Below are 27,146 nucleotides of genomic sequence, written 5' to 3'. Positions count from 1 at the left end.
CGAAAAAGAGCTGCAGGGCGGGAGTTCGATCAAGCGTGTGTGTCTGTGTGTCTGTGCATGCTGCAGCTCCTTGCGTGTATTCTTCTATGAGCCGGACGCCTTCTAAACAGCTGTTTTTCAAAACGTTCCTTTTCCGTTCTTGCTGGAAGATACGCTCCGTTTTCGTTGCTGTACCGTTGCACGCGCGCGTGTGTACACGTTTACGTGTGTGTGTGTGTACGTGTAGTGAAGTCACCGCCACAGTGATGGGCCGTAGAGACAACGATAGAGGGGAAGAACAATACATGCGGAAAAAAAAATCGGAGGCGTTGGTGAGGTCAGCCAGGGGGGGGGGTGAAGGCAACAGGAAGAGTGGATGGAACAGATCAGGCGTTTGTCCGTGGGTGAAGCCATTGCTGCCCGAATGCAAGGAAGGGGAGGGAGATGGAGAGCATGAGACGCCCGTGATGCTGAAGGTGGTATAAACCACCTCCTGTGAGACGCCTTGTGCTCTACATTCATGCTCCGTCGGTAACTGGTGGAACACCCACAGACAACTTGGCGTCGTTGGCGCCAAGGACAACGAGGAATGCGGTCACCAGCTTTCCAAGGGGAGAGGCTGCCCCGGCAGAAATGGCTGAGAAGCCCGCATACACACACACACACACACACATGCGTACGCGATGAAGACGAATTCCCTTGATCGCCTTCCCTAGAGAGAGGGACAGGGTCGCGGATGACTGCGGTGTGTGTGTGTGGGGGGGGGGGAGGTGCGCCTTGTTGGTCTTTTCTGTTTTGTGGCGGTTAGCCATGGCAGATGTTACAATACAGCATGCGATATCGGCGGCGTGCGCATGCACAAGAGCGGCAGCGAGGAAGAGGAGGAGGGGGTGGAGGGGTCCTCCGCCTCAAGAAATGGGTATGGACTTCAGCGATATTGATGTGGTTGCCGCCCACCCAGCAAAAGCGAGAGAAGGGGGGCGGGAGGGGGATATCGAGAAACTGAAAAGAACACACGGACACACAAGCGGAGGAGGAGGGACGCATGGACACACACATCACTGGCAAGGCACAGAAGCGGACAGCCAACGTTTTCGCTCTTCCTCGTGCCCCATTCTCTGCCACACAAGACGAGGTCAGCTCTACTGTAGGCCTGTCACAGGCCCTATCGCACGCTGCCAAGCAGCGCTAGACACACGCGTGACAGCAATGCACCGACTCAGTGACCCGAGCACGGTCTCTGTCTCCAACTCCGCCTCGCAGGCTGCACGCCGGTAGGCAGTGAGGGTCGGGTGGGTGGGTGGGTGGGATACGTTCGAGTCGCTCTGACCCCGCTGCGTCGTAGGCACTTGACCCTGCCATCACCAGAAGTGCCTCGGCATCGGCAGGGATGGGGAGGAAGCAGGTGTGTGTGTGAGTGTGCGTGTGTCAGTGCGCACTGGACCCTGGATACCCCCCACGCACTGAGGTGCGTTCCCCCATGCCATGAGGACAACAACGAACAAAAGCAAAACGTAAGGAGGAAAGAAAAAAAAATGAAAAGAATTGTCGTTTCTGACGTAGCGTGAAAACGGAAGGAGGTGAACGGGGGAGGGGAGGGGAGGGGGCGGATGTGGGTGTACGTGTGTGAGAATGCGTGCCTAAAACCAACGTCCAAAGGAGGGGATGAGCAGGGGAGAGGGGCAAAGCGAGGACGCCAGCCAGCGAGTGGTGGAGGTGGAGGTGGTGAGGGGGTAAAGGGAGCTGAACAGCGGAGGATGAGATGCGCACAACAGCAGAAGAAAAACGTCTCAGAAAAAAAGAACAACAACCAGAAAAAAAAAACAAGGGAAAATGGCAGCCCACGCCGTGTATCTCCCCTCCCCTCCCCCCCCACCCACCCACACTCACACATACATACATGCATGCATACGTGCCACGAAAGCGCGAAGGAAGAAGAAAAAGACAAGAATCTAACCCGACAACTATAAGAAGGTACAGTAACGTATAGTGTGTCCCGACAGCCAGTACAATACCAACGATATTTAAACGGAACAAGAGCATCCCTCTCACCCTCCCTCTCACCCTCACCTCACCTCCCCTCACCCCACCACTTCCACAAACAAGGAAAGCGTTCACCCGACATGTATAAAGACATACGAAGCGGGTGTATGTGCACACATGCGGCACGTGAAAGAAAACACGAATCAAAGTCACCCGACGCGAGGGAGGGGGAGGGAGGAAGAGCGAGATTACTTCAAAACACCAATGAAAGGGAAATACAAAAGGTGATCATGAGAGGCCAGACAAGAGACGGCTAGAAAAGTGCGGGTGATGACGGAGTGTGTGTTGTGGGTTGGTGGGAGGGAAGGGGAGGGGGAACAAAAGGAAAACGACAAGCGCAGTTTGTGTGTCAGAGCAACACATCAGAGGACACGTTCGGCTCCGCTGCTCTCTTGGTGTGTATGTATGCGTGTCGGTGGTCTGGCACGTTTATGTGTTCTTTTTTATTATTTTCTTCTGGCGTTGTCGTTGTTCGGCAAGCCGAAAAAAAAAATCGGAGAAGGGTAAAATGACGCATCCCGGCAGTGAGACGGGTGGGCACCCAAAACAACACACACACACGCAACAACAACAACACAAAAAAAGGCGAGGGAGAGAGACGCGAGATGGACAAGAGACACGCAGGCACACGAGCAGCCATAACATCCAAACAGAAGAGAGCGAGAAGACACCCGGAATAGACGAAGAGGGAGCGAGAAATACAGACACACACACCCACCCACCCACCCACACACACACACGGCCTGGTAATACAGCGCCTGCCGTAAGGGCATATACACAACAGCCCACCACAGCCATGCCACCGACGGACGTCCCCATCAAACAAGGGGAGAGCCTAGTAGCGCACCCCCTGCCCCTTATAATTAACACCGTAATGAGCATCACGCTTGCGGGCTCCGCGTTCTCATCTCCTTCGAGTGAACCGAAAAAAAAAGAGCGTGGGGGGGGGGCGTGGGTAGAGAGAGAGAGAGAGAGAGACAACGGTGAGGTGAGCGCGAGGGGGGGGGAGGCGGAAGCGCCAAAGCATCGACGCTGTAAGAGACACACACACACAAAAAAAAAAACGAACGGCGGAGGCACACATACACGCACACACGCACGCACGCACGGCAAGCCGACAGGCGATGGAGGAGGCAGCGAAAAAAAAAGAAGAACAGGAGGACGCGAAAGAACACATCAACCACGCGAGCAAAGGGCGTCGTAGAGGAGGGCGGGAGGGGCGGCGGCGACAGCAGCAACAGAAGCGGGTCATCTCTGTCGTTTTTTCTTGTCGCCTTTACAGGATTTGGACACCTTTTATTCCTTTTCGGTGCCAAAGCCGACAACAGCACAACTCGGAGAGCCGCTCATTACATGCACATGCACACACATGCCCACCATCCGCCACTTTCTCCCGCCTGCACATATTGCAAGGGGTGGGGGTGGAGGTGCGTGCGTGCACATTGAAAAGTAGAGTGCACGGCAATGGAAAACGACGGAAAAGACAATCGCGCCAACCGCGTTCTCTCGTTGCACACGCAAGCTCACAGACGCTTCTCAGCAGCTGTCTTCCCGTCTCCTCTTGCCACTCCTTCGTTTTTTTTTTGCGTCCCTTCGCGTGTACGGAGCGAGAGGGGCCAACTCGAGCACGAGCACGCGGCGTGTCCCCTGACTCCCACTCTCGATGTCCAGACGCTCGCAGCCAGCACACCGACAGAGGCGTGTCAAGAACAGGGACACGAAAGGAGAAACAGAGAGGGAGGAGGAGAGGCGTCAAACACGAAATGCGAAGGGGCTATCGTTCACTGCGCATATCTCACGCTGCTGCTGTCGTGAGTGCGGGCTACACAGGCACCCACGCGTGAGGAGATGGGCGAGCCGAAGAAGCCGGAGTGAGAAAACAGTGCGGAGGCGTCAGAAAGAAGACACACACACACGCACCACGCACACGTACACATAGAAGAAGCGGTGCTTCACCACCATTGCGGGCACGAGTGGAGAGAAACAAGAAAGAACAGGAGCAACAACACTACCTGTACATATAGATGTAGAAGGAGTCGGGATAGAGGGGGCGAGGGGCACTTTGGGAGCAGGGGTGGAGGTGATGACACCATATACGCACGCACCGACCAGAAGAACCAACAAATGCTAAGCAGCGGGCACACACGCACACACCTCACCTCTCCCTCTCAGCCTCTCACCCACTGACGCCTTCTCCGAGAGGGACGAAACACACAGCGACGACTCGTCTGAGATACGGGGGTTGGGGGAGGGGTTGACAGTGGAGCACAGTGCGGAGCGAGAGGCGTCACCACACCAGCGAAACACCTGACGCGTGCCCGCCGTCTGTGTAAAGGTGGCTTGTGTGAGGCCAAGATTTTGTAGGGAGAAGAAACAAAACAAACAAAAAAAAGTCGGCGGAGACACGGAGAACAAGGCGGGACCCTTGACCAGACGCCAAAACAGACGAAGAGCAAAGGCGCAAGAGGCAGTGGCACCTCACTAGGATGACCCCGACGGAGGAGGGAGAAGAGGAAGACGAAACAACAAAAAAAAAGCGAGGGCAGTTCCGTGAGGTGGGCGTGTCGGCGACCCCACCCCCTCCTCCTCATCCCTGCCCTTACGCTGCCTACTAGACCAGCTCGGAGCAACACGGAAGGCGGAGTGCCAAAGGACGGCAGGAAAAGAAAGAGACCGCAGACGGCTAAGCAGGCAACGCAGATGCACGTACACACGGGACACGGATACAGAAACACAAAAGCCGCTCTTGTGTCTCAGCGTCGCAGGTGTCGTCCCACCCTCGCCTACATCAGTCGGACGCCTCTCCCACTACGCCGCCGTATTGCCGTTCTGAGCGGGGGCGTTGCCGTCATGCGACCTCTCGTCCACCTCGCCGCTGGACTGGAAGCCACGACTGCGCGAGAGCTGCGCGTACACGTGCTGCTGCACCTGCTGCAGGTTCGCCTGTTGGTCGCTGCGGGTCTTGCGCATGCTCTCAATGGCGTTACGAATGTCCTCCACTTCTCGGCTGCGTTGTTCGTCGACGGAGCTGGGGCTCCGCATCACCGCCGACGCCCGTCGGCTGGCCGGGTCACGAAATGCACCCTCCTTTGCCTTGGCGCGGAAGGCCGCGTAGTCCTTGTCGCTCACAAAGGCGCGCAGGGCCTCGATGTCCTTCGTGAGGCTCGTAGGGTTCTTCTCGTAGTTGCCTACAATGGTGGTCAAGACGGCAATCATGTTCTCCTGCTTCAAAAGCAGGTCCTTGATCTCGGTGTTCAGCTGCCGCTCCTTGGTGCGCATATCGGTCTGTAGCTTCAGGTTGTCGCGGCGCAGCTTCGTCGCCTCCTCTTCCGTTCTACGAGCCTGCGCATCACGCGCGGCGATCTGCTCCTCCTTGCGCGCCAGCTCCGTGCTCATCTGCTTCTTTACCATCTCCAACTCCGCCTCGCGGCGCTTGCGCTCCCGCTCCATGTCCTGCCCGATGCTCTTCATTTCCGATTCGTGCCGCTCCTGAAGCTCCTGCAGGGCGCCACCTTGACGCTGGCGATCACCGGTCGTCGAGGCGAGCAACTCCCGCAGCCGCTTCAGGTCACCTTGGTACTCGGCACGCAGAGCCGCCAGCTTCTCTTCGTAGCCAAGCTTCATGTTATCGCGCTCCTGCACCCAGCGGCGCTTCTCCTGCTCGAAGGTCTCTCGGGTGGCCTGCATGCGCAACTCAGAGCTGTTCGACACCTCCTTCTGCCGCTTCAGCCGCTCCTCGTCTCTTTCGGCGTACTCCTTCTTGAGCTTCTCAATCGACTCGCGGTACTGCGCCGTCAGCGCAGAGACCTCAGCAAGGTGTTCGCGCTGAATCTTAGCCGTTTCACGCAGTTGCGCACTCTCGCCACGATTCAAAGCGTCCATCACGCAGGCGTCCTTGTCCATCATCAGATTCTGGCACTGACGCATCAGCAGGTTCATCTTGTCCTCGAAGGTGCCGAAGATGTAGTCGGTGGACCAACGCCACTGATACGTGTTGTACTGGTTCAGATGCGCCTCCCACTCGCGAAAGGAGTTGCGGTAGAGATCACACTTGGCCTGGAGCTTCGCGATAGTGCTCTCCGTGTCTCCATCAAGTTTGCCGCTCTTCGCCTTCGCAGACTCCAGCAATTTCGTCTGCAGCAGCACGATTTCCTTGTTCGCCGATGTCAACTCCGATTGCAGCTGCTCGTTGGTACGGCGGTAAGTCGCGGCGCTCACCCCGCCCTGAACATCACCGCCATTAGCAGACCCGCCACCCGCCCCTGCCGCACCCGCTCCACCGCGTGCGGAGGGTTTCAGGATCAGCGTGGGATCCGCAATACCGGCACTCTCTAGCTCCGCTCGTAGCTGGCTGACAATGCGCTCCTGATCAGCGCACTGCCACTCAAGCTCCTTTACTCGTTTCTCTAATCCGCGTACGTACTCGTTCGTGTAGTTGCTGCCACCCGCCTCCTTTAGGCGCAGCCGCAGGTCCACCACCTGCGCGCGCAGCTCGCGCAGCTCCATAATCGTTGGATCGACGTTGCGGCGAGCCTTATTCAGCACCTGCTGCGCGCGGCAGGCGTACATAATCGTCTGTCGCATCTCCTCGTAGTTGATAGAGTGCGGCGAGACGGTGGCAACCATTGAGGTCTGGCTGTTGCCGCCGATCGAGTCGCTCAGCACCCATGTCAGGTTCGATTCGCGGTACGGAATGCTGAAGCCCCCTCCCTTGTTCTGCGAGAGGTCCGCCAGACGGTCGATCACGCGCCCCAGCACCGTCAGCGACTGGTTGATCTTCACACCGTCGTGGAACTCATTGCCCTCGGCACCGGCCGCACCGGTGCGCTCCGACCCAGCAAGGTCCACCAGGTTCAGCTTGCTGCGCATCTGGAACGCGTTGTCGGAGTCGTCCATCGACAGCTGCACAATGTTGAAGGTGAGAATGGCGTGGCTGCGGCTGCTGCGGTCATTGAACTTGGTCGCAGCCGTGTGGCGCTCCTGCATGCCCTTTCGAATCACGCGACCGACGTCTTCCTCCTTGGACACCATCTTCCACGTCAGGCCTTCGATGAACGGACCGGAGTTGGGCGAGTTACGGATCCTCAGGTCCGTGTTGCGCTGCGGCCGGATGAGATCGAACACCTTCTCGTTGTAGATCTCGTAGTACGACACCTCCACGCGGTACGTGAAGTCGGAGTCCTTGGCGCGCTTCGCACGGAGACCATCGAACAGGTCCGTGCACGCGCGCGGGATGATGCCTTGCAGCTCGTTCGGATCCAGCCCCGTCTTGTCCACCACGTCGTCGCCGTCATCGCTCTCAAACGGCTCCACAGCGCTGTCAAGAGGAGTGCTGTTCTCCATGCTGCTGACCCCGCAGGGGACGGACCCTTTCCGAGCGCGAATGTCGCTCGTGCTCGGCGCGTAGCCGAGCATCGTGAAGGTCTTGCCGCTGCCCGTCTGCCCGTAGGCGAACACGCACCCGTTGTATCCGTCGAGGGTGTTGCCCACGATCGGCTTGCCGACGTGCATGTACACTTGGTCCTGCCCCGCGTACGGAGGGTGGCTCACATTGGCGTCGACCATCACTGGCGCGGAGCCGGCGCCGTCGTACGCCGCACCGGTGGAAGAGGTTGCGTCACTGTCGAGCCCTGTGCGGGTGCCGCGCCGGACGGAATTCATCACCGGCTGCCCCGTCACCAGCGACTGCGCGCGAGAGCGGCGAGCGGAGTTCATGCCACCCGTCAAGTACGTGTCCACCTTGTTCAGCAGATCCCCGTTGCCCTTCTCAAAGACGGACCAGAAGCATCGCGTAAACGGGTGCGTGGTGAGCGGACGAAAGCCACGAGATGGATCGAGGATCGTGAGCTGCGTGGGATTCTGTGCGTCGATGCGCACGGTGCTGTGCGGCGCCACCTTTTGCGCAATTTCACGCTCACTGAAGGGGCGCACACGGATGTACACCTTCATGGCGTTCGACTGCGTCTGCGTTATCGGCATCGGGTACTCGGACATGCTGGTGGTGCAGCCATTTCGAGGACGACGCTCGCTCTGCGCAGGTGGGGGGCGGTCGCGGATCGGTGTGGCGTGGGTGGATGTCGATGAGGACACAGAGCGAGCCGAAAAAGAGCTTGGTCGCCGAGCGGTTCGCCGCGCCGACGAAACGCTAAGCGGCGTTTTGTCGTGGAGCGAGCGGGCGGACATAGATCTGTTCATGTTTTCGGCATTCAGCTTTCAAGGTGTAGCACGATGGCAACGGCCTGTCCGTGAGCAAGGCGATGCGAGAAAAACAAAGGCGCTGGGACACACACACACACACACACACACACACACACAAGCACGGACAACAACAGCAGCGGGAAACGGGTGGGTGCGGAAGACAGCAGAGCACAATCGTCAGCACCGCGGCAAAAGCAGACCACTGCCACAACGAGGAACGACAACAATAACCGCAAGCTCAACGGTCTGATAGGGCAAACGCTGAAGCGCACGCGTACTGTAGCGGCGCTGGAACCCACTCCCCTCCCCCAGAGGGAGAGAAAGAGAGAGAGACGCACACAAGGAGCAGGGCCGCACAGCAACGCGCTTGTGCGTGGACGCGTACGAGTGAACAAGTAAAGAGGAGAGGCCCCCAACAAGCAAAAAAAAATGATCGAGAGTCCACGGCAGGCTGAGCGTCAGGCACACGAAAATAAAATGCGGAGGAAACTGAACAGAAGGGATAGGGAGAAAACACCCGCAGGATCAAGCAATGGGAGAGGCGGCTGACGACGAGAGAAGCTGTCACACGGCGAAGACAATAATCGTGAAATGAGAAGAGGATTGGGGGGGGGAGGGGGGGGAGGGGGGGGGGAGGCAAAGTCGAGAAGAGAAAAGAGAACTATGGTGGCAGACACACACACAAACTTGGAGGAAGTGCCTAGTCTTTTTCTTCCTCCAGACCTCGCTGATGTCTGTCGTGTCGCAACCCAGCCGGATGGACCCGTGTGCGTGTGGCGATGCAAATGCTGAGCCCTTCCGCCTATTTTTGCCTTCTCAAGTGGGTAACAATGATGATGGTGAGAGGGAGAGAGGTGGCGGTGGTAATGGTGGTGGTGATCAGAGAGTTGCGTCTGCTTGAGATGATTGGTTGGGTTTTCTTCTGCTTGCCTTTGTATTGCGTCGCCCTCGTTGTAGGACCGGGGCCGGTTTCAGCGGCGCGTGAGAGGAGAGCGAGAGAAGAGTAGGATGCGGAGGGACCTTTATCATGGGCTGCAGACAGAGAGAGAGAGAGAGAGGGAATCCACCGTTGGTGAGCATAGGCGGCTTTCGCACACCCGTCGTCAGCCCGCTTATTGCTTTATACCACTGCGAAGAGGCGCTGCTGAGAGCGCGCCATCGTGACGACGACGGCCACGGAGGAGGCAACCGTAGGCGCTAGTGCCGCAGCTCGTGTGTGCGTGTTGATCGTTCTTGTTTTCTTGCTTCTCTCTCATCAGGGGGCTCACGGCAAAGTGAGTGGCAAGAGAGGCTTGCAGCCGTGAGGTGCAGCACTGCAGAGCGGATTGCCCTTTCCTCCGGCACGTCCTGCCTCCTTGGATTCCGTCCGCGCTGCAGAACTCTAGTCGCTTCGTTTATTTTCAATTATGTTTTCCCTCTCTCTTCTCCTCCGTCGCATTTCTTTCAAGGGCGCCGACTCGGTCACATGTATCGCTTATATATTACTCGATGGTGCGCGAGAATACGCGCATGCAGGGCCAGCGAGTACCTCTACACACACACACACATATATATATATATAATAAGCACACCGCCGCCAGTTACTCGTACGCCTTCCGAGCAAGGGAGAAGATGCCGGGCGATCGCGCATGCGTCCACACAAGCCCGCTCTCCTCCTCGCCTGCATGCCGCTGTTTACATACATGGACGCGGCTTTTTCTTACCGTGCGCGCCGCGTTGCACCGGGCTTGAAGCGGCTCTCCCGCCTCTGCTCCATTTGCCGCTTGATGCCTTGCGACTGCTTGCGGATGCTCTTCGCCAAGGCAGAGAGACTCTTGCTTCGCTGTATGCGCTGCCCGACCTCGCGCACGTGCCGCGCCGTCGCTATCGCCGCCTGCCGCTCCTGTTCACGGCGCCACTCAAGCAGCCGTGTGACCTCGTCCTGTGCTGCCGCCTCCTCCTGCTCGCCGTCATCGCCTGGGGCGCCCTTGGATGAGGAGGCAGTCGCCTCGCTCTCCCGCTTCACCTCTTCCAGTAGATCGGTAAACTGGTACTGCTTCAGCTCTTTCTTGGCCCGCAGGCGCTCCACAAAAGCGGCCCGTGTCTCGGGGGTGGCGTCGGCACCGCTGCGGCGCATCTTCTCCTGCACCTCGCGCCGCTCCTTGCGTTTCTGTGCGGCGGACTTTATCTGGTGCCCGCCGCTCATGAGAATTTCCTCCGGCATCACCGTCTTCTCCAGGACGCGGATGCGACCGCGCACCGCCGGGTGCTGCCGCATCATCTCCGGCGTCACGTCAAAGTGCTTGAGGGGGTTGAAGCTGCGGAACTCCTCTTCGGAGTTTACAAAGACGATGTGCTTGTTCTGCGGGGCAGTCGAAGTCAGCGCTGCTGCCGCCTCCTCGTTCAGCAGCTCGGTCGCCCGCTGCTGGTCGGCCTGGGCCTTGAACTCGAGATACTGCACGTTGCGCCGGTTGTGCTCAATCGTCGTTTGCATGTCCTTCTTCCGGTCAGACTCCACTAGTCGAACCCGGCGCTGTCGCATGCGGCCGTTCGCCACGTCCATCACCGCCTTCGTCATCCCAATGTTGAACTCATCTGGGTTGCGCTGCGCTGCGGCGCGCTTGATTTCCTGTAGACGGCGCACCTTAACCTTGCGCTTCTTTGCACGGAGAACATGATCCTTGTGCTTCTCGAGCTGGCCGAGATGCTGGCGCGACTTCGGCTGCGACCGTTCTAGGTGGGTCTTGCGCTTGAGGTGCTTGTCCAGCCCGCTGGCGCCTGGGTTGCGGCCTTTCCCCTTCGTCATGGCGGACTAGCGTGTGTGCACTTGCTGTCTACAGGGAGCGGATGCAACGGAGCGTATGAAGAGCAGGACGAGGGAGGGAGAGGCAGAGACAGACTGTGAAGCGCATGTCAAGACCACGTGCTGGATCGAAAACCGCGTGTGGGACGAGGCTGTGACACTCGGCATACGGGCGTGCCGAGGGTGCGTTTGTGTGCCGCAGACCTGCTTGACAGTGCCGACGTTGCGCCAGAAGCAGGTGCAGATGCGAAATAGGGAAGACGCCCACACATCGATGCGTTTCCTCGGTCTCTCCAGCCTCACCTCTCTATCGCTCCTGCTGCGTGCCTCATGGCACCCCAAAGAAGCCAATGGACCCCTTCCCCATTGGAGCTGTGTACTGCGCCGACCATCCTTCGCCAAGGACTCCACGACGCGCAGCCCGACAGATGTCATGAAGTGATTCGGTAAACGCGCGCTCTTGTGGACTCCGTGCAGTTAGAGCCCATAGGAACGCGTTGCGCCGACGAGGCTGGTGGCGGCGGTCTTCCTTTCTGCCTGGTATCTTCCTTTCACGCATGTGCGTGTGATTCCTTACGCGAGGAACAAAGAGGGAGAGAAGGAAGAGACGACGACCGCGAGTGGGGTTTGGCGGGTGAAGCGGAGCGAAGGTGTGTGTGTGTGTGGGTGGGTGGGTGGGTGGGGGGCGAGAGCAGAAAGATGTCCGCTCGCTCTCACACAGACACACACCACACACACACACACACACTTCACACACATCCCCGTCTTCCCCCTCCTCCATTCCGACCGAAAGAAACAAGAAACAAGACACTTACGCGTTATAAAGAGCAATGGGCAGGGTTTCCATGGCGCAGAAGGCAGCGTTGCCACGGCGCGACGGGGACACACAGAAGAGGGGGGGGGGAAGAAGATGGGAGGGGGGGGGGCGACGGATGCGGTGGTAAGCCGAACCCAGCGCGTGTGCCACTCGTTCTCGCCATTCCTCTGCCTCGCTTTTGCCGCCCGAACCCCTCCTCGTGCTCGCTTCTTGGCCTCAAAGCTCCAGCGACTTGGCGCTAGCATCCACCACGTGCACCTCGGTTGACTGCACCATCTCGGCGAGTGCCCGGCAGCGCTCAGCGAAGAGACGGAGGCCGAAGCGCAGAATCTGTGCCGGATGCAGCTGGCCCACGCTCTCGATGTGAAAGAGGACGTGTGTCTTATCCTTCTGCACACGAACTCGGTCGCCCTTGTTGGCGGCGGCCTCAGCACCCTTGTCTTCACTGCGGAGGCACTCGCGGCAAAGGGTGCACTTCTCCGGCGCTACAACAGTCGCTGCCGCACCCCTTTGGCCGCCTTCGTAGCCGAAAACACCAGCGGGACAGGACTTGATGAGCGCCTCGGCCGCCGAGCCAGTCAGCCGCTCACAGAGCTCGACGGAGGTCTTCATCTCGTAGTAGCACGCCGACACTGGGCTCCACTTGGCGTGCACCGCACCGAAGCCCTTCACAGCGATCGCCTTGAGCTTGATACGCTGGCCAGGGCCTAGCTTGGTGAGCAGGATATCAGGATGCACGAGGAACACCGCGTCGTCATCCTCGTCTGCGCTGTGATCCGTCGCCCCTGCTGCGCCGGCACACTCCTCGCGCCCCGCTTGGCAGGCGACCGCCACAGCGCCGGCCGTCTTATCTTGCCCCGGCAGCGGCACCCACTGCAGCTGGCCGCTATACACCGGCGTCACCGCCGCATCCTTGGCGCCCGTGGCGTCCAGCTCAAACAGCAGCACGCGGCTCGGGTCCAGGTTGCTAAAACTTGCCTGGTTGCTCTCCGTGATGTAGTGCATCTTCATTACCGGACCCGCCACCGGCACGAGGCCGAGGCGGTGCGACAGTAGCTCGTCCAGCACTGGGCTATCGTTTTCTTCGATCAAAACGCGGTCGAATGCCAGCGTTGGCACCTCGGTCGTCAGTACACGGCGGAGCAGGTTCGCAATGGGAGGACTCACGTTCTGCATCTCGAACGACATCCGCTCCACCCGCCGCGTCGACCACGGGAACCCGTCCACGGTTGTCCGCGCCTCGCTCGCCGCGCCATGCAACAGCGACGATGACACGCTGCTTGCTGCGGCGGTAGGGCTCTCCGACTCCTCGTCGTTCTTCTCCCGCTTCACCGACGCGTTCGCTGCAAAGCGGGACGGCGGCAGCCCGGCGACGGCAGACGCGATGCGGATATTCGACACCGTCGGCCTATCCGGCTTGGTGGTGGATGGAGCGCTCTTACCACTGCTGTAGGCATACGTATGCGGCGAACTCACCGTCTCGGTGTTCTCGGCACGGTGGTAGCCGATCTGCACCTTGTTGACGTCCCGCCGCGACTTCGACATGGAGGTGGGTACTAAATACCTGAATGGTTGTTTGTCGAGTCGGTGCTCGCAGCAGCACGCCGCGCCGAAGGCTGCAAGGAAGGAGAATACCAATATGAAGCTATGTGGAGACACAGCCACACCCCAGCACCGGACCTAGCGAGCACTGCTTCTGGTGGTGGCTATCGCTGCAAGAAGGGAGGGTGGGGAAGGGTGTGTGTTCCAATAAGCAATGAGTGTGGGCCACCCACGAAGAAGCGGCGAAACAGATGGGCAGTAGCGGGGAGGGAGGGAGGGAGGGAGGGAGGGAGGAGGGGGGGGGAAGCGGCTAAAGATTTGGTAGCTAGGTCGAAGGAGGAGACACGAATCGGGGCAGCGACCCAGATGGGAAGCGCAGATGATCGGCATGAAAAGCCTACACAGCAAAGGCGAGCACGACTGCTATCTATCCGAACACGACAGGTTGAACGTCAAGATGGATGGCGCGTCCATGCACGACTGCCTCCCCCCCTCCCTCCCTGTCCTCCGTGGCAGCCTCTGCCCTCCTTTCCCGGGTCGTCTAACACATGTGCCGGCATGCACACATTCCCTTGTAACGGTTCCCTCTTCCACACTTCAAGACATGAGCGCCGCCGTTTGCACCAGCACGTGGGCCACTCGTCCCGCTCTTCTCACACTGTGTGTGCGTGTCTCGTGAGCGGTTTTGTCTTGTTTGTGTTTGTGTGTGTAGGTGCGTGCGTCGCATATCAGCCCAACACCGGCCGTCGCTGTCCTCCGTTCTTCGTTTTCCCTGAGCCCGGATGTCGGGCGAAGGTCCATGCACACGCACTCGCAACCTCACCTTACGCACTGCCGGCTTCGGTTGGACATGCGTCTATGAATGGACGTGCTTAAGTTATACCCCACAATTATACACACACACACACACGCACGCGCGCACGCCATGCGAGACGTGAAGGTCATCTCTCCCCCTTCCAGTCGTGCTTTTTCCTCCTCTCTGCTCGCCAACTTCAGTTCGATGCGGCACACCATCGGTATCTGCCTTCTCAACCACGCATCGGTCACCCCGCTCCGCACTTCAGTGGTGCATGCAACGCGTCTTGTCACGGAGTCGGCTACTCTGAAGAGGAAGACGACGACGAATCGGCGCTGCTGCTCGCATCATCGTCATCCTCCGACGAGGAGAGGACGCCGATCCGCATTGGCGCTGCCTTCCCCACGCCGATCTTCGTTGACAGCACAGCAGCATCAGCGGTGTACGCGCTCGGGTCGTTGAAAGCGTCTGGGCTCGTCGGGTCGATGCCTGCGCTTCCGGTGAGGGCGGCGCCAACGTTACCGGCGCGCCGAGAAGCCTTAGCACGGGCCGGCGTGTCGCCACCTGCAGCGGCCCCGGTGCGACGGCGCCGCTCCAGGTGCAGCTCCGCTTCTTGCTGCCGCAGCTCCTCGCGTCGCTTGCGGCGCTCGCGCTCCTCGCGCTCTGGGTCGTCTATGATGCGGTCGTTCTTGAACAGGTGCACCGTGACCTTGGTGTCACCGCATGTGAATTTCTTCAGCGCCAGCGCACGCGCCTCCACGTTGCGGTTGGGGACATCAATGCGTGCCACGTGACCGACGATCGTGGTCGGACCAACGCGCATGTTGAGCGACTCGCTGAGGCTCTTGGCTAGCAGCAGGCGCACGTTCCCATACTTCCGTATGTCCGGCACCGGGTACACCAGCACGGACGGCGGACGCTCCTCGACTGCTTTGGCAGGGATGGCCGGCGGCGGCCGATGCAGAGGTGTGGCTGGCATCCCCATCATCATCGCCGCCATCGCCGCAGAGGGCAGTGGCGCACTACCCCGGGTGCCACCGAGACTGCTGCCAGCTGGGAAGGGGCCATCGGGTGCCGCAGTGGGGAGCGCCGGCCCCAGCAAGTCCAGGAGCTCCTCCGCGGTTGGCGGAGCTTGCTGAAAGTCGAGGTCCAGGGACGCCTGTGGCGGCGCCACATCCGCGCTGTCGCCGCCGTTGATGACGGCGAGCAAGTCGGCTGCCGTAGGTGGCGGTGGCAGCACGCCACACGGTGCCGCAGGCTCGGGCAGCACGCTCGTCGGATCGGCGCTCGGATGCGCCGAAAACTGCAGCGGCGCGAGATCGCTGGCATTGCCTGCAGATCCGCCCATGGCGGCCATCTGCATTGCCCGCAGCTTGTCGGCGAGCGTCTCACCTGCGTTGGTAGACACAAATGGTGTATTGCCGCTCGCTGGCGACGGCACCGCGGGCACGCTCATTTGCACCGGCGCTGCAGGGGTGCCGATCATCACAGAAGGTGCCACAGCGGCCGACTTGCCCGTAGTAGAGGCCGCGTTCGCTTGCGCTCGCTTTGCCTCCTCGATCTTCTCTGCCAATGTTGGGCCAGCGCTCTTTTTGAGGTTGATCGCGGCAGACTCGAGCTGCAACCCACCGCTGTCGCCATCACCGTAGCCGTCCACGTCACCCTCACCGACTGGAACGTCGTGCACTGCGTAGCCGCCGCCAAACGGGCCGGAGCTCCACTGCCCATTCGCATCACCACTCCCGTCGCCGCCCCAAATGCCGGCTGCACTGGCGCCGTAGGCGCCGTCTTCGCCGTTCCCATGCCTGCCCGGTACTCCCCCGGCGTCCTCCTGTACCGCCGCGTTTGGGTGCGGCAGCCCCAGCTCCTCGCGCAGCTCTGCTTCAAGGTCTTCAAGGAAGGCGATGAGCTCCTCCAGGTTGTCGCCGAGCACCTCCATGTCCGGCGCCGCTTGCCGCAGCAAGTACAGGTAGTACTCATGGAACTCGTCTTCGGGGTTGAGGAAACCGAACATGTCTGGGTTGTCGCGAAGCAGCTGCGCCTCGGCCTCGCGCGTGCCCTTGGCGGCCACGCTTTTGACGCAGAGACGGAAGATGTGGTCAATGTCAGCCGGCGGTACCTTGCCCGAGTACGTGGCCTGCATCCCACCAGCGCCCTCCGCGGTGGCGTCGTCGTCCTCTGCAGCGGCGCCTACGTCACCATTGTCGACCTCGCCACTCCCCTTCGTAGCCGCCGCGGCTGCCGCGGCTGCGCTCTTGGCAAACGCCTGCCGCTCCGCATTCGATGGAACGACAACGGCGGCCGGGGTGCCGGGTCGAATCTTCCACTCGTAGTAGCCGAAGAGACGCTGCCGCAGCGCCGCGACCTTGGCTGCCGACGCCGCCTGCTCCTGCTCGTCGTAGCCAGCCGCCGCCGCCGCCTCCATTTGCTGCTGCTGATGTGCCACGACCACCCGCTCCTCGCGCAGCCAATCGCGGCCCTGCTCATGACGACGCTCCCACCACTCCCACGCTTCCGCCAGCTCAGCAGCCAACGTGGACGACGCCTCCTTCAGTGACCCGTTACTGTTAGACGTGGCGACCCCACACGCCAATGCGGCGAGATAGGCGCCGACGTGGGTGCGGAGCTGCTGCAGCCACTTCGCTGTCGTTGACCGCATTGTGAGGGAAAGGTTCTGGTCCATGGTGCAGACAACGTGGTTGCAGTGCACTGTGTCATACGACTGCACGGAGATGCACGTCGGCGGCAGCTGTGAAACCGGCGGCAACGCGCGCGCGCGTCGAGTTTCGCGCCACCGACTCGTCAGCACCGACGACCACCCGCGGCAACGGGTCGGGGCTTTGCGCGGGCGCTCGTGGCAGTGGCCACAGAAGACCACCGCCGCCGCCTCATGCAAGGGGTCTACCTGCTCCACAACGGTGGCGGCTACGGTAGACGACGCGCCAATGACGGCTGCCTCGCGCGTCGCCACGTCGGCAATCGACTTGGCGAGAAAGAGAAATGGCCTACCGGCCGCCTTGGCGCACTGCACCGCATCAGCGAGAACGCAGTCGCTGCTGAAACTCGCCACACGGCGACCTGCACCAGCTGCCGGAGAGCCGCTACCCGAGGACTCACCGCCACCACCGGCGCCGCCACTACTAGAGGTGGAAACGCCATCATAAACGAGACTGATCCCCTCCTCGCCCGTCGGCACCACACAGCTCGGGTACAGCGCAGCCGTGACGCACGCGTGCAGGGCGCGACTCGTGGCCACCTCCGGCAACAGGGCCGCCATCGCACGACCAAGCGCACTCGACACCTGCTCCACGCTCTCGGACGTGCTCTGCTGCACCGATTCCACGCACACCCGTAGAGCCCTCTCTGCCTCCGACTCCCCAGCGCCGGCGCGACGGCTCTCGCCTCTTTCGCCGGGTTGCAGCAGCAGCCCATAGGTTCGCATGAGCATGCAGAGCTGCACCTGGGTGTCGAAGACTGCCTGCAGAACCTCGCCTGCGACGCCGCACTCCGCCAAGAAATCGCGCTCCGCCTCTGGTTTGGCCTTCGTGGAGCACCACATCTGATACACGTGGAGGGCGCTGACGACATCGCTGAGCGAGTCGCGCGAAAAGAATAGCCGTGCCTCTGTCAAGAGCGCCGCCTGCTCCTCCGCAGCTTCGCGTGCCGCATCCGACGCGTCCGCCACGCGCACAGCTCCTGCACCCCGCAGCGACAGCAGATCGCTGCAGCACCACAACGCCCCCACCGCCGTGACGACCGCCAGAGAAGAGCGAAGCAGGCTGCCAACAATGAGGAGTCGCCCCACCTGCAGAGGCACAGGCAGACACAGGGAAAGCACGGCCATCGGCTGCAGCACGAGTTGGCCCATCGCCGGGGAGCCAGCGGTGTTGTCGAGGGCGAGGTGCCCGGCGGCGCGCAGGTACGACTCCACCGAAGCCATGATGCGCCGCACCGCCTCGTACCGCGTTGCCGTCGCAGCAGGCACGCCAATGAGCTGAGACGCAAGGACGGTGGACACCTTGCTGGCTATCGAGGGTCCACCACCAACCGCACTGCTCGAGTTGGCGCTCCCGGCAGCGGAGAGCGAGAAGGCCGCGCGCTGCGACAGCGCCGCCTCTTCCCGTGCCTGCAACACCTGATACACCTGCACGTAGCGGCTGAAGGGGAGGCGAAAAATGATGTGTTGGGCGGGGTCCGCACTAAGGCGGCGGTGGTGCGCTCCGTGCAGGATAGACTTAGGGATCAACTGAATCACCACGGGCGAAGCAGGCGTGCTGCCGTCGCCGCCAGCAGCAGGGGACGCCGTCGCCGTCACCTTGGCTAGCTTGCGGCGATGGCGCAGCTGTGCAATCGTGCTGTACTCGATGACCACGGTGTCCGCCATGGTTGTTGTGTCCACCGTCGTGTAGCCGTTGCGCGCACAGTCGACGACGAGCCCGACATCCAACCCGGAGGGCAGCACCGACTGACTAAGTTCGCTCGTCGCGACAATGATCCAGCGCTGACAGGTGTCTCGCACGGCCGTGCGCTGCGCGACCGTCAGGAACGACGAAAACGGTGAATCCTCAGCGAGGGCGGTGCACACCCGCCACGCCGCTGCATCACCCTCTGTTGACGTTCGCTGCGCCTCCCGCACAGCATTGGCGATGACGTGGACGTAGTGGTTGTTGGGTGCCACAAGTACGATCGCCGAGAGCGGCGACCGGCCCTGCGCAGCGGTCGCACCAGCCACGTCGCGGTCCGCCTTGTCAAACTCATCGACGCATTGCTGAATGAGCGGCAACCAGTAGCGCCGAAAGGCGGCCGGGTGAGCAAAGTCTGCGTCACCGGCGGCCATGATGCGCGCAACAGCATCCACGTTTTCGGCGTACGAGACCAGAGTCGCCTCCATCGCAGCGCTATCGCTGATAAGGCAGCTCCCCTCCTTCTCGGTTTTGAGCAGCCACTGCACGGCCTCCTCCAAGTACAACGTGGTATTCGCCGTCATCAGCGTCGGGGCCGTCTGCAACACGAAGGTGGTCGCCGTGCACCGCGATGGCGCGAGGAAGGACAGTAGCGTCGTCGCACAGGCCTCATCAGGGCAGTTCAGCACGATGTGCAGCCTGCGCCTCCGCGCCGCATCGAGGCCCTGTGCTGTGTCGGCATCGGTTCCGGCGGCCGGCCCGTTCGATGACGAGGCAACTGCCGATCCGGCCGGCGCGCCACGCTGGTGTTCCCACTGCTGCTGCACTGCCAAAAGATCACGCAGCAGCGAGAGACACAACTCCGTCGATTCGTTGCGCAGATGGGCGTCGTCGAAGACGACACATCCGACGTCCTCGAGGCAGGGGTCACACAGGAGCTGCCGCAGCATCACCTCGGCGGTGGTCACTACGACGCTGGTGCTCTCGGTGGTTTCGTTGTGGTTGGGTACGGCTGCGGCGACGGTGCGGGAGTGCTGCACGTCCTCGCCCCGCTCCTCGCGCAGGCGCAGCGTCGTCAGCCGCGCTGCCGCCGCATTCGCACTCACAACGATGAGCCGCCGCCGCTTCAGCACCTCCGTCTCCGAGAGCACGATGGGCACTTGCAGCGTGCGGCCGCTGCCAGCCGGGCCGACGAGGGCCACGAGAGCGTGGCTCAACACGGCGTCAAGAAAGCCCATGCGCTGCTGGTGCACAGCAAACCGCTGGCGGTGCGGCAGCCACTGTCGGCGCATCTTCAGCAGCTGCGTCATCGGCAGCGCCTTGACGGTAGCGAACATAAACGGTGGCAGCGGTGCCAGGTGCCGCGACGACGGCGCGTTCGTCGGGGCTGACGCCTCATCGGCGGTCATGAGCGCTGCGTACGCCATTGAGGCGTGCTGGAAGTGAAGCTGTCTCTTGGTGCCCACGCCCAGAGAAGGCAAGGACGAAGACACCGCACTCATCGCTTCCTGCAACCGCTTCTCCCAGCGATCGACGTCGATGGCGCTGACGGGAACATCGAGGAGGTAGTTGGGCCGCCGCGTGTCCACACCGCCAGCTGCCGTGGCGTCGGGCTGCTGTAGCCGCTCCACTGCCGCACGCAGAGCAGACACAGGGGCGATGGGGCACGCCTGCCTCGTCGTAGGGAAGGTGCTGAGGCTACAAGACATGACAAGTGTGTGCGTGTGTGTGTGTGTGTGTGTGTGTGTGTGTGAGGGTGTGGCGTGCAGTTCGCGCCGCACGGCTCGAAATCGCCAACCAGCAATTAACCGGCGCTAGTAGACGAGGAAAGAAAACAACAAAAAAGAAAACGATCCACGGCCACGCAACCAATCAGCTTAACCGCGGGTGACAGACTAGCGACGAACACGCTGTCCGCTCAGACACGCGCGGAGAGGCAGAGGGATGCAGGGAAGGCGACGGGGGCAATGCGTGCGTGTGTGTGCGCAGACAGCAAAGAGAAAGGAGGAAGAGCTGAAAACGGCGGTGCAGCGGTTCAAGTTGTGGTGCTTGGGTGTGCGCGTGTACGGCGTGGAGGTGATGCACAGCTCCCCTCGACACACTGGTTGCTTTCTTTGGGCTCAACGATGGCGAAAACAGAAGAGCCCCTCGTCCTCAACAAAGAAACCAATGCAGCGACGGTGGTGGTCGTGGTAGAGGTGGTGGTGGTGGTGGTGGTGGTGTGTGTGTGTGTGTGGGGGGGGAGGTGATGACGATGTCAGCATAGGAGCGCCGGGAACGATAGCAAGGGGGTGAAGGAGAGATAAACACACTGGACAGGAGACGCGCTGACGACCACGCCATACACGCAACGGCATTCGGGGCCATGCATCTCCCCTCCGCGGACTCTGCTCTGTCCTTCCAGTCGGTATGCCCTCTGTCTCGCAGAGACACTGGACAAGCACCAGGACAGGTTAGACATCCTCTTCTTTCTATGGGCATCGTTGCGGTCGCGAGGGGGCCGCAGCACACACTCACACGGGCCAAGTGCTTGCGGTAGAGAACGACGCTCACTAGCGGCTGTCCTACACAAGCAAGGGGCTTCCGTTACAGACAGAGAAAACCTCGTTGTTAAACAAGCAGAGTGGTGTTGGTGGTGCTAAGGAGGGGGAGGAGGTGGCGCAGTGCAAGGCGCGGGGTTGTGGCAGAGACCAAAACCTCTTTCCTCACATGTACCACGCGCAGCACCGCACGCGGGCTTGCCAACCACCACTACCACCACCACCGAGAAAGACGGCCGCTCGAGTAAGAACGAACAAAGCAATGCGACCAACAACACGAGCACGCCGACTCGTGTCGGTGTCACAGAGAGAGAGAGAGAGAGGGAGTGCGACACACAGCCATCGAACGGCACCGACAAGAGCATCTTCAGAATTATCAGCACCCCCCCCACACACACACAGACCGAAAAAGAAGCATATAAAAGGAGGTGGCACCTTCAAACGCCGCCCAGCACACGCGCATCGATGTCTCCTCACGCTGTCTGCTTTGTTGGCACATCCATGTGATCGCTCCCCTCTCCCGCCCCCGCATTGCTTCCCTTTCTTCTCTTGCGTGACCTACACGTCGTCCTTGATGCCGCGCAGGGAACGCAGCTCCTCGTCCGTCACCGGGAACTGGTTCGCTTCCAGTGCCTGCTCAATGAGTTTCTGCATGCGGTAGTGGCGGTAGCAGAAGTAGAAGACGGCTATGGTGAGGATGAAGCCGAGAACGGAAATCACGATCGCCCCCGGGGAGGCCGAGAAGGCCGTGCTGAGGACGAAGGAAGCATCCCGGAACGTGTCGAGCGGTACTGCAGTGCTGTTCGTCAGCCACACAAACGACCACTCCGTAATTTCCAGCGCCGGGGACGCCTTCGAGTTCCAGGTGCCGATGAAGAGCGCGCTGCCGTTCAAGAGCTGGATGTTGATCGAGTAGGCCGCGTAGAGGCGGTTGCCGGTGGAGTCGATGGTGCACTCGCCAGTGAAGTCGTCAATGGATGTGCTGCGGATGTAGGGCAGCAGATGGGCGGCGACATTCAGCGACACATTTTCAGCGACGGCGCGAGAGATGGAGTCTATCAGGACGTAACCGGCGTCCACGGCGAAGCCAGCGTAGGGGCTGATGGAGCTGATGTCACACGACTCCACCGACGAGAGGAACCCGCCGTCACTCATGAGCTTGCGCATCTCCTGCCGCGTCGTCGCGTAGTCGCTGTTTGTGTAGAGAGTGTTCAGTGCCGCCAGGCGGGTCTGCGTCACGTTTGGGTAGATGCAGATGGAGCTCGGCAGTTTCTGACGCAGCGCATCGCCGTTCGCCGAGGCCGCAGCGGCGTGGCAGAGAGCGCTGTCCATAAAGAAGATGTACTGGCGCATGTAGGTGAGGTAATCGCTGAGCCTGAAGAAAGTCTCTGCCTGTGTGGCCGTGAATGGGTTGATGAGAATGATGATGCGGCTCACCAACTTGGCGTAGATTTTCTCCATGCAGTCCGCCACGGTGGCGTTGTTGCCGTCGGAGAGGTAGTAGGTCGCCTCCACGTAGAGGTTCTGCTGTTGCATCCTCGTCGCCATCGACTGTGCGCGCGAGATGCCGAACTGGTCGTTTGAGGTGATGATGATCACGCGTTCCCACCCGTAGTGCACGCAGAGCTGCGTCACCGCCACATCCGCAAAGGTGTTCTTTGGCAAGCTCCGCGAGAAGTAAGGATACGTGTGCACGTTGTCGGTGAAGTAGTCGTTCGAGACGGCGTAGTCGAGCTGTGGGATATGAAACTCGTTCACTACAGGGGTAACAGCCATGACAACCGCGTCGGAGCCCGGTCCGGTGAGCACTGTACACGAGCGCGCTATCGGGATCAACGAAGACAGCCCCATGACGCCGCTAGCGCCCGTGTTCACGGCAACAGGGTAGAAGTTGAAGACGCTGTCGCTGTCGTTGTCTGCGACGTTCTCGTTGTGGGCCGTGATCACAAACAACATCGACATCATCATCTGCGTAAACGCGCAGTTCGAGGGCGACGCCATGCAGATCGTTGCTGTGCGCAGCGGCGACGTCTTGATGAGGGCACTCGTCACATTTGGGTTGGCATTCACCTGCGCCGCGTCTGACGAGTAGTCCTTCAGGGTCCACGTCACGAGTGGGTTGCGCATCGTGTGGCTGGCCGTGATGAGGGAGAATACGGTCTCGACGCGCTGGTAGTAGATCGGGTCGAAAGCAACGTTGCCGGTGTAGCCGCGGAAACGGACGGCGCGCAGCGCGGACATGTTGTCAATCGCCCCCTTCGCAGCGTCCAACATGAGAAGGCCGTCGAGCAGGTGACTCAGCACGAAGGCGCCGTACTCATCCACGGCGGTTCCGTGCGTCGTGGGAAAGAAGCCTTGGCTGACGAGCTCCGCTGGAGGCGTGTAGGCAGAGACGAAGATGGCACCCCACGGCTTCGCGGTTCCGTTCATGTCACCGGTCAGGTCTGGCAGCACGTTCAGGCTCTCACGTGAGGCGATGAGAAAGACGCTGTTGGCGGCACGGCGGTTGCGCTCCACGGCGGCGTGCAGGCGACGCGTCTCTGCTTCCCGCAGGAAGCAACCCACGCCCCGCGCGCGGTACTTGATGAGGGATGCGACGACCGCATCATCATCTGTCGTCGAGGCGGCACCGTTCATGAATGCGTGCGCCACAATAGTCGCCGTTGTCGACGCCGTCTGCACCTCCGACGTGATGGCCTGTGCAACGCCGTCGCCATAGTTGTCGTTGCTCAAGGCCAGGCTCATGGAATACCAGCTCAGCTGATTCGACACGACCTCGAGCAGCCCACGGACGTTGATCATGTCGCGCGGCACCATGCACATAGTGCGCCGATTCGTCTTTGGATCGCACAGCCGCGTGTTCGATGAGTGGGCGGAGATAATGAGGATCTCGGACGTCGTGTCATTCTGCCGCAGCATATCCACCACGGATGCCGACACGTCGGCCGTCTCCGCCAGGAACAGGACGCTCGGGAAGGTGAGCGGGTTACTCAGCAAGACGGTGATCTGTGTCAGTGCGGTGAGGAGATTGCCGCCAGTGTCGAGGATGATGGGTGCAGGGCGGAAGAGAGTGATCAGGTACTGGTGTGTCGCGGATGTGTTTGTCAGGAAGGCCGTGATCGCCTCCGAGAGAGACGCCTCTGTCATGGTGGTGCGGCTGAGGTCAGTGAGAATCACCCACACCAGTCCACTCGAGTTTCCGGTTGCTGCACCGCTTGCACCGCAAGTTAGCAAGCACACAAGCGTGACGAAGGCAGCAGTGGCGAGCAGCGCGACCGCTGAGCGGCGAGGCTTCGCAAAACTCGATGCAGGCATGCTTCTCTCACGCCGTCTTCCTCTCGTGTGTGGGCTTGTGATGATGCTTTTTTTTTTGCCTAGCAAGCCTTACGTGAGTAGCAGGGGAGAGGCGGCGGGCAGGCGTCGTGCGATCTTATCGTCGTTAGAACGAGCCGGGAGTAGAGTGGATGGGGAACGGATAGCGGCCGCTGCGTCAGGCTGGCGTGATTGTGTGTGCGTGTGTCGGCGCTGTCCCCAACTTGTCAGGTCCACAAGGCTGATAGGAATGGTCAAGATGCAGGCGTGCTTTTCGTTCCGTCCTAGACAAGGCACCGAATCGTCGCTTTCACCACACAACCAAGCTCGCGGAGGGGGGGGGGAGGGAGGGAGGGGGGGAGGGAGGTGCGTGGGGGTTTCTGAGCGCACAGCTGTTATCTGGCGGCGGGACAACCAGGAGCAAAGACTACCACTTGTTTTCGTTCTTGTGACACCCCTGATGGTGAACGAGGAAGCGCTCAAAGACAGGCGGGGGGGGGTGGAGAGGGGGCGAGTTGTTTGGCCATCACCAGCCTTTACGTTCATGTTTTTTTTTTGTCGAACATGTGCGGGTCGGTGCCGAGGAGATGGAAGGACCCCGCGCGGTGTGCGCGTGCGTGGGCATTGGTAGAAGACAGCCAAACAAGACACAGAGAGGAAAGAAGTAAGTGTCGGCAGCGGAAAAGGCGAGTGAGGGAGAGGGGGGGGGGAGGGAGGGAGTGAGAAAGTCGCACGCAACGACAAGGCGGACGCCGAAGAGCTGTGAAGGAGACAGGCAGCGCATCACCAAACAGTCGGCGCGCCGATACCGCCAACAGGTATCGATGCGCTTGGCATGGAGCGGCTGGCAGCGCTTTGCCCGCCAATGGTGCACCCTGCCCTACTCCCCCCTCCCACCCAGCAGCCTCGCCTCTCCACGGAAATAAGACATGGGCGGGAGGGGGGTGGGGAGGGCCGAGACGGGGGGGGGAACCGTGGTGGGCGTCTCTGTAAAATGCGCTGCAAGTGGTAGCAACGACGGCGTACGGGGCGCATGAGCCCCTCAGCACTCACTACGGCCTTCTCAGCCACCCCGGCCAGCGAAAGACTGGGAGAGGGGGGGGGGCAGCAAGAGAGGTGGCTAAGACAGGGACGCAGGCAGAGTTGTTTCCTACCGCCAGCAGCACCTTGCAGACGTGTGGCATCCCTGCGACGAAAACGTTTTGTGACCGTCTACAAGTTCACGCACGTTTGTGGGCGCCCCACGTTGTGCGTGTGCGTGTGTGTTTATGTTTTGCTTATTTCGTCGGTGTTTTTTTAACGCCCTCCATCTTCGCTGAAATCTCCAGAGACACACACACACACACACAAACACACAGAAACATACGGGCACGGAATGCGACAGCGGCGCTGGCAGCGAGTGGGCAGCGAAGAGGCCATCGATACAAGCATGACATAGAAAAAAAAAGAGGAAGGAAAGAGAGAGGGAGGAAAGGGAAGGGAGAAACAGACCAAAGAAAAAAAAACGCTCTCTCGATATACACACACATGCACCGACATACATATGCACCGACATACATATGCACCGACACAGCAAGATGAGCAAAAACGGACAACGAGCAGCTACAGGGACGTCGCCTTCCTTTTCTGTGTTTTGCCTGTTGTAACCCACATACCGACATACACATACACACATACTCACGCGCTCGGCTGAGGTGGAGAGAGCAAGAGATCAAGAGAGAGAGAGAGAGAGAGAGACAGAGACATGGGACGAGTACATGGAGAGCCGCCGCTCCTCGAAACGCACAACGCGAAAGCGGAGAAGAAAAAGAGCACGCGGACGCACACGCGCACATGAATACGAAAAGAGAATGCTCAACGAAAGACAGGTGAGCATGGAACGAAATCTAGCTGAGCACGTGTCGCAGAGGGGGGGGGGAGAGAGAGAGAGGAACAGTTGCGGTGCGACGGATAATGGCGGCGATGGCGTCGGAGGTAAGAATCAAAGCACACACACACACACACACACACACAAGAGAGAGAGAGAGACACAGAGACACAGACGGGTAACCCAACAACGGACACGAAAGCGGCGACGGCGAATAGGCAGGTTCCACGCATCGCCGCCCCGTTTACGCCTCTCACCCGAGCCTGTTCTGCTTTCTTTTCGTCTTCCGTCTCTCTCGCCCCATCTTTCAAGCTCTCTTTACGTGCGCTCTCCGCGGAGGCGCAATGCTAGCTGCAGGTCCTTGGGGTACAGCGTTACACGTTTGGCATGAATGGTGCACAGATTCGCGTCGCAGAGCAAACTCACAAGGTAGCTTTCCGTCGCATCCTGCATCGCCTCGAGGGCGGAGTGGCGCATGTGCATCGTGTCCTTGAAGGTGGACATAATCTCCTTCACGAGGCGGCGGAACGGGGTACGCGCGATGAGCAGCTCCGTCGAGCGCTGGTACTTACGCACCTCGCGCAGTGCGACAGTGCCTGGGCGCCAGCGACGACTCTTGGCACCGGCGGAGTCGGCGCGCATCGCTTTGGCCTCCTTCTTGGCGATCGAGCGGCTCTTCTTGTTCATCTTGCGGCTGGCCACATTCTTCTTCGGGTGGCTCGCCACAACAGCGGCCTTGGTGATGCCGGCCATACTGAAGGAGCTGTGAGCAGGTGTGGCAGTGAGAGGGGTGGGGTGAAGGGTATCGTGTATATATCAGTACGTGTGCACTTGAGGTCGCGTGTGTAAGAGCGGAGATCAAGGCAC

The 27,146-nt window shown here is 60.6% G+C and overlaps 6 protein-coding genes across 6 annotated transcripts; all 6 read right to left on the bottom strand.

Moving 5' to 3' along the window:
• Positions 1-4,830: 4,830 nt before the first annotated feature.
• On the bottom strand, positions 4,831-8,016 carry LMJF_19_0680 (putative kinesin; the record flags this gene model as incomplete). The annotated part of the gene is made up of 1 exon (XM_001682593.1): positions 4,831-8,016. One exon carries the CDS (start codon positions 8,014-8,016, stop codon positions 4,831-4,833), a length of 3,186 nt encoding a protein of 1,061 aa, XP_001682645.1.
• A 1,903-nt stretch (positions 8,017-9,919) lies between these two features.
• Positions 9,920-11,005, bottom strand: LMJF_19_0670 (putative U3 snoRNA-associated protein UTP11; the record flags this gene model as incomplete). Its single annotated transcript, XM_001682592.1, has 1 exon — positions 9,920-11,005. The coding sequence occupies one exon, from the start codon at positions 11,003-11,005 to the stop codon at positions 9,920-9,922; it is 1,086 nt and encodes a 361-aa protein (XP_001682644.1).
• Positions 11,006-12,035: 1,030 nt separating this feature from the next.
• LMJF_19_0660 (putative DNA-directed RNA polymerase,alpha subunit) lies at positions 12,036-13,364 on the bottom strand (the record flags this gene model as incomplete). Its single annotated transcript, XM_001682591.1, has 1 exon — positions 12,036-13,364. The coding sequence occupies one exon, from the start codon at positions 13,362-13,364 to the stop codon at positions 12,036-12,038; it is 1,329 nt and encodes a 442-aa protein (XP_001682643.1).
• Positions 13,365-14,458: 1,094 nt separating this feature from the next.
• LMJF_19_0650 (conserved hypothetical protein) lies at positions 14,459-20,269 on the bottom strand (the record flags this gene model as incomplete). The annotated part of the gene is made up of 1 exon (XM_001682590.1): positions 14,459-20,269. One exon carries the CDS (start codon positions 20,267-20,269, stop codon positions 14,459-14,461), a length of 5,811 nt encoding a protein of 1,936 aa, XP_001682642.1.
• A 1,389-nt stretch (positions 20,270-21,658) lies between these two features.
• Positions 21,659-24,247, bottom strand: LMJF_19_0640 (putative extracellular receptor; the record flags this gene model as incomplete). Its single annotated transcript, XM_001682589.1, has 1 exon — positions 21,659-24,247. One exon carries the CDS (start codon positions 24,245-24,247, stop codon positions 21,659-21,661), a length of 2,589 nt encoding a protein of 862 aa, XP_001682641.1.
• A 2,350-nt stretch (positions 24,248-26,597) lies between these two features.
• LMJF_19_0630 (putative histone H3 variant) lies at positions 26,598-27,032 on the bottom strand (the record flags this gene model as incomplete). Its single annotated transcript, XM_001682588.1, has 1 exon — positions 26,598-27,032. The coding sequence occupies one exon, from the start codon at positions 27,030-27,032 to the stop codon at positions 26,598-26,600; it is 435 nt and encodes a 144-aa protein (XP_001682640.1).
• Between the last annotated feature and the right edge of the window lie 114 nt (positions 27,033-27,146).

Source organism: Leishmania major, chromosome 19, assembly GCF_000002725.2.
Source record: "Leishmania major strain Friedlin complete genome, chromosome 19".
Taxonomy (NCBI): Eukaryota; Euglenozoa; class Kinetoplastea; order Trypanosomatida; family Trypanosomatidae; genus Leishmania; species Leishmania major.
This window is presented reverse-complemented; position numbering and strand designations above follow the sequence as displayed.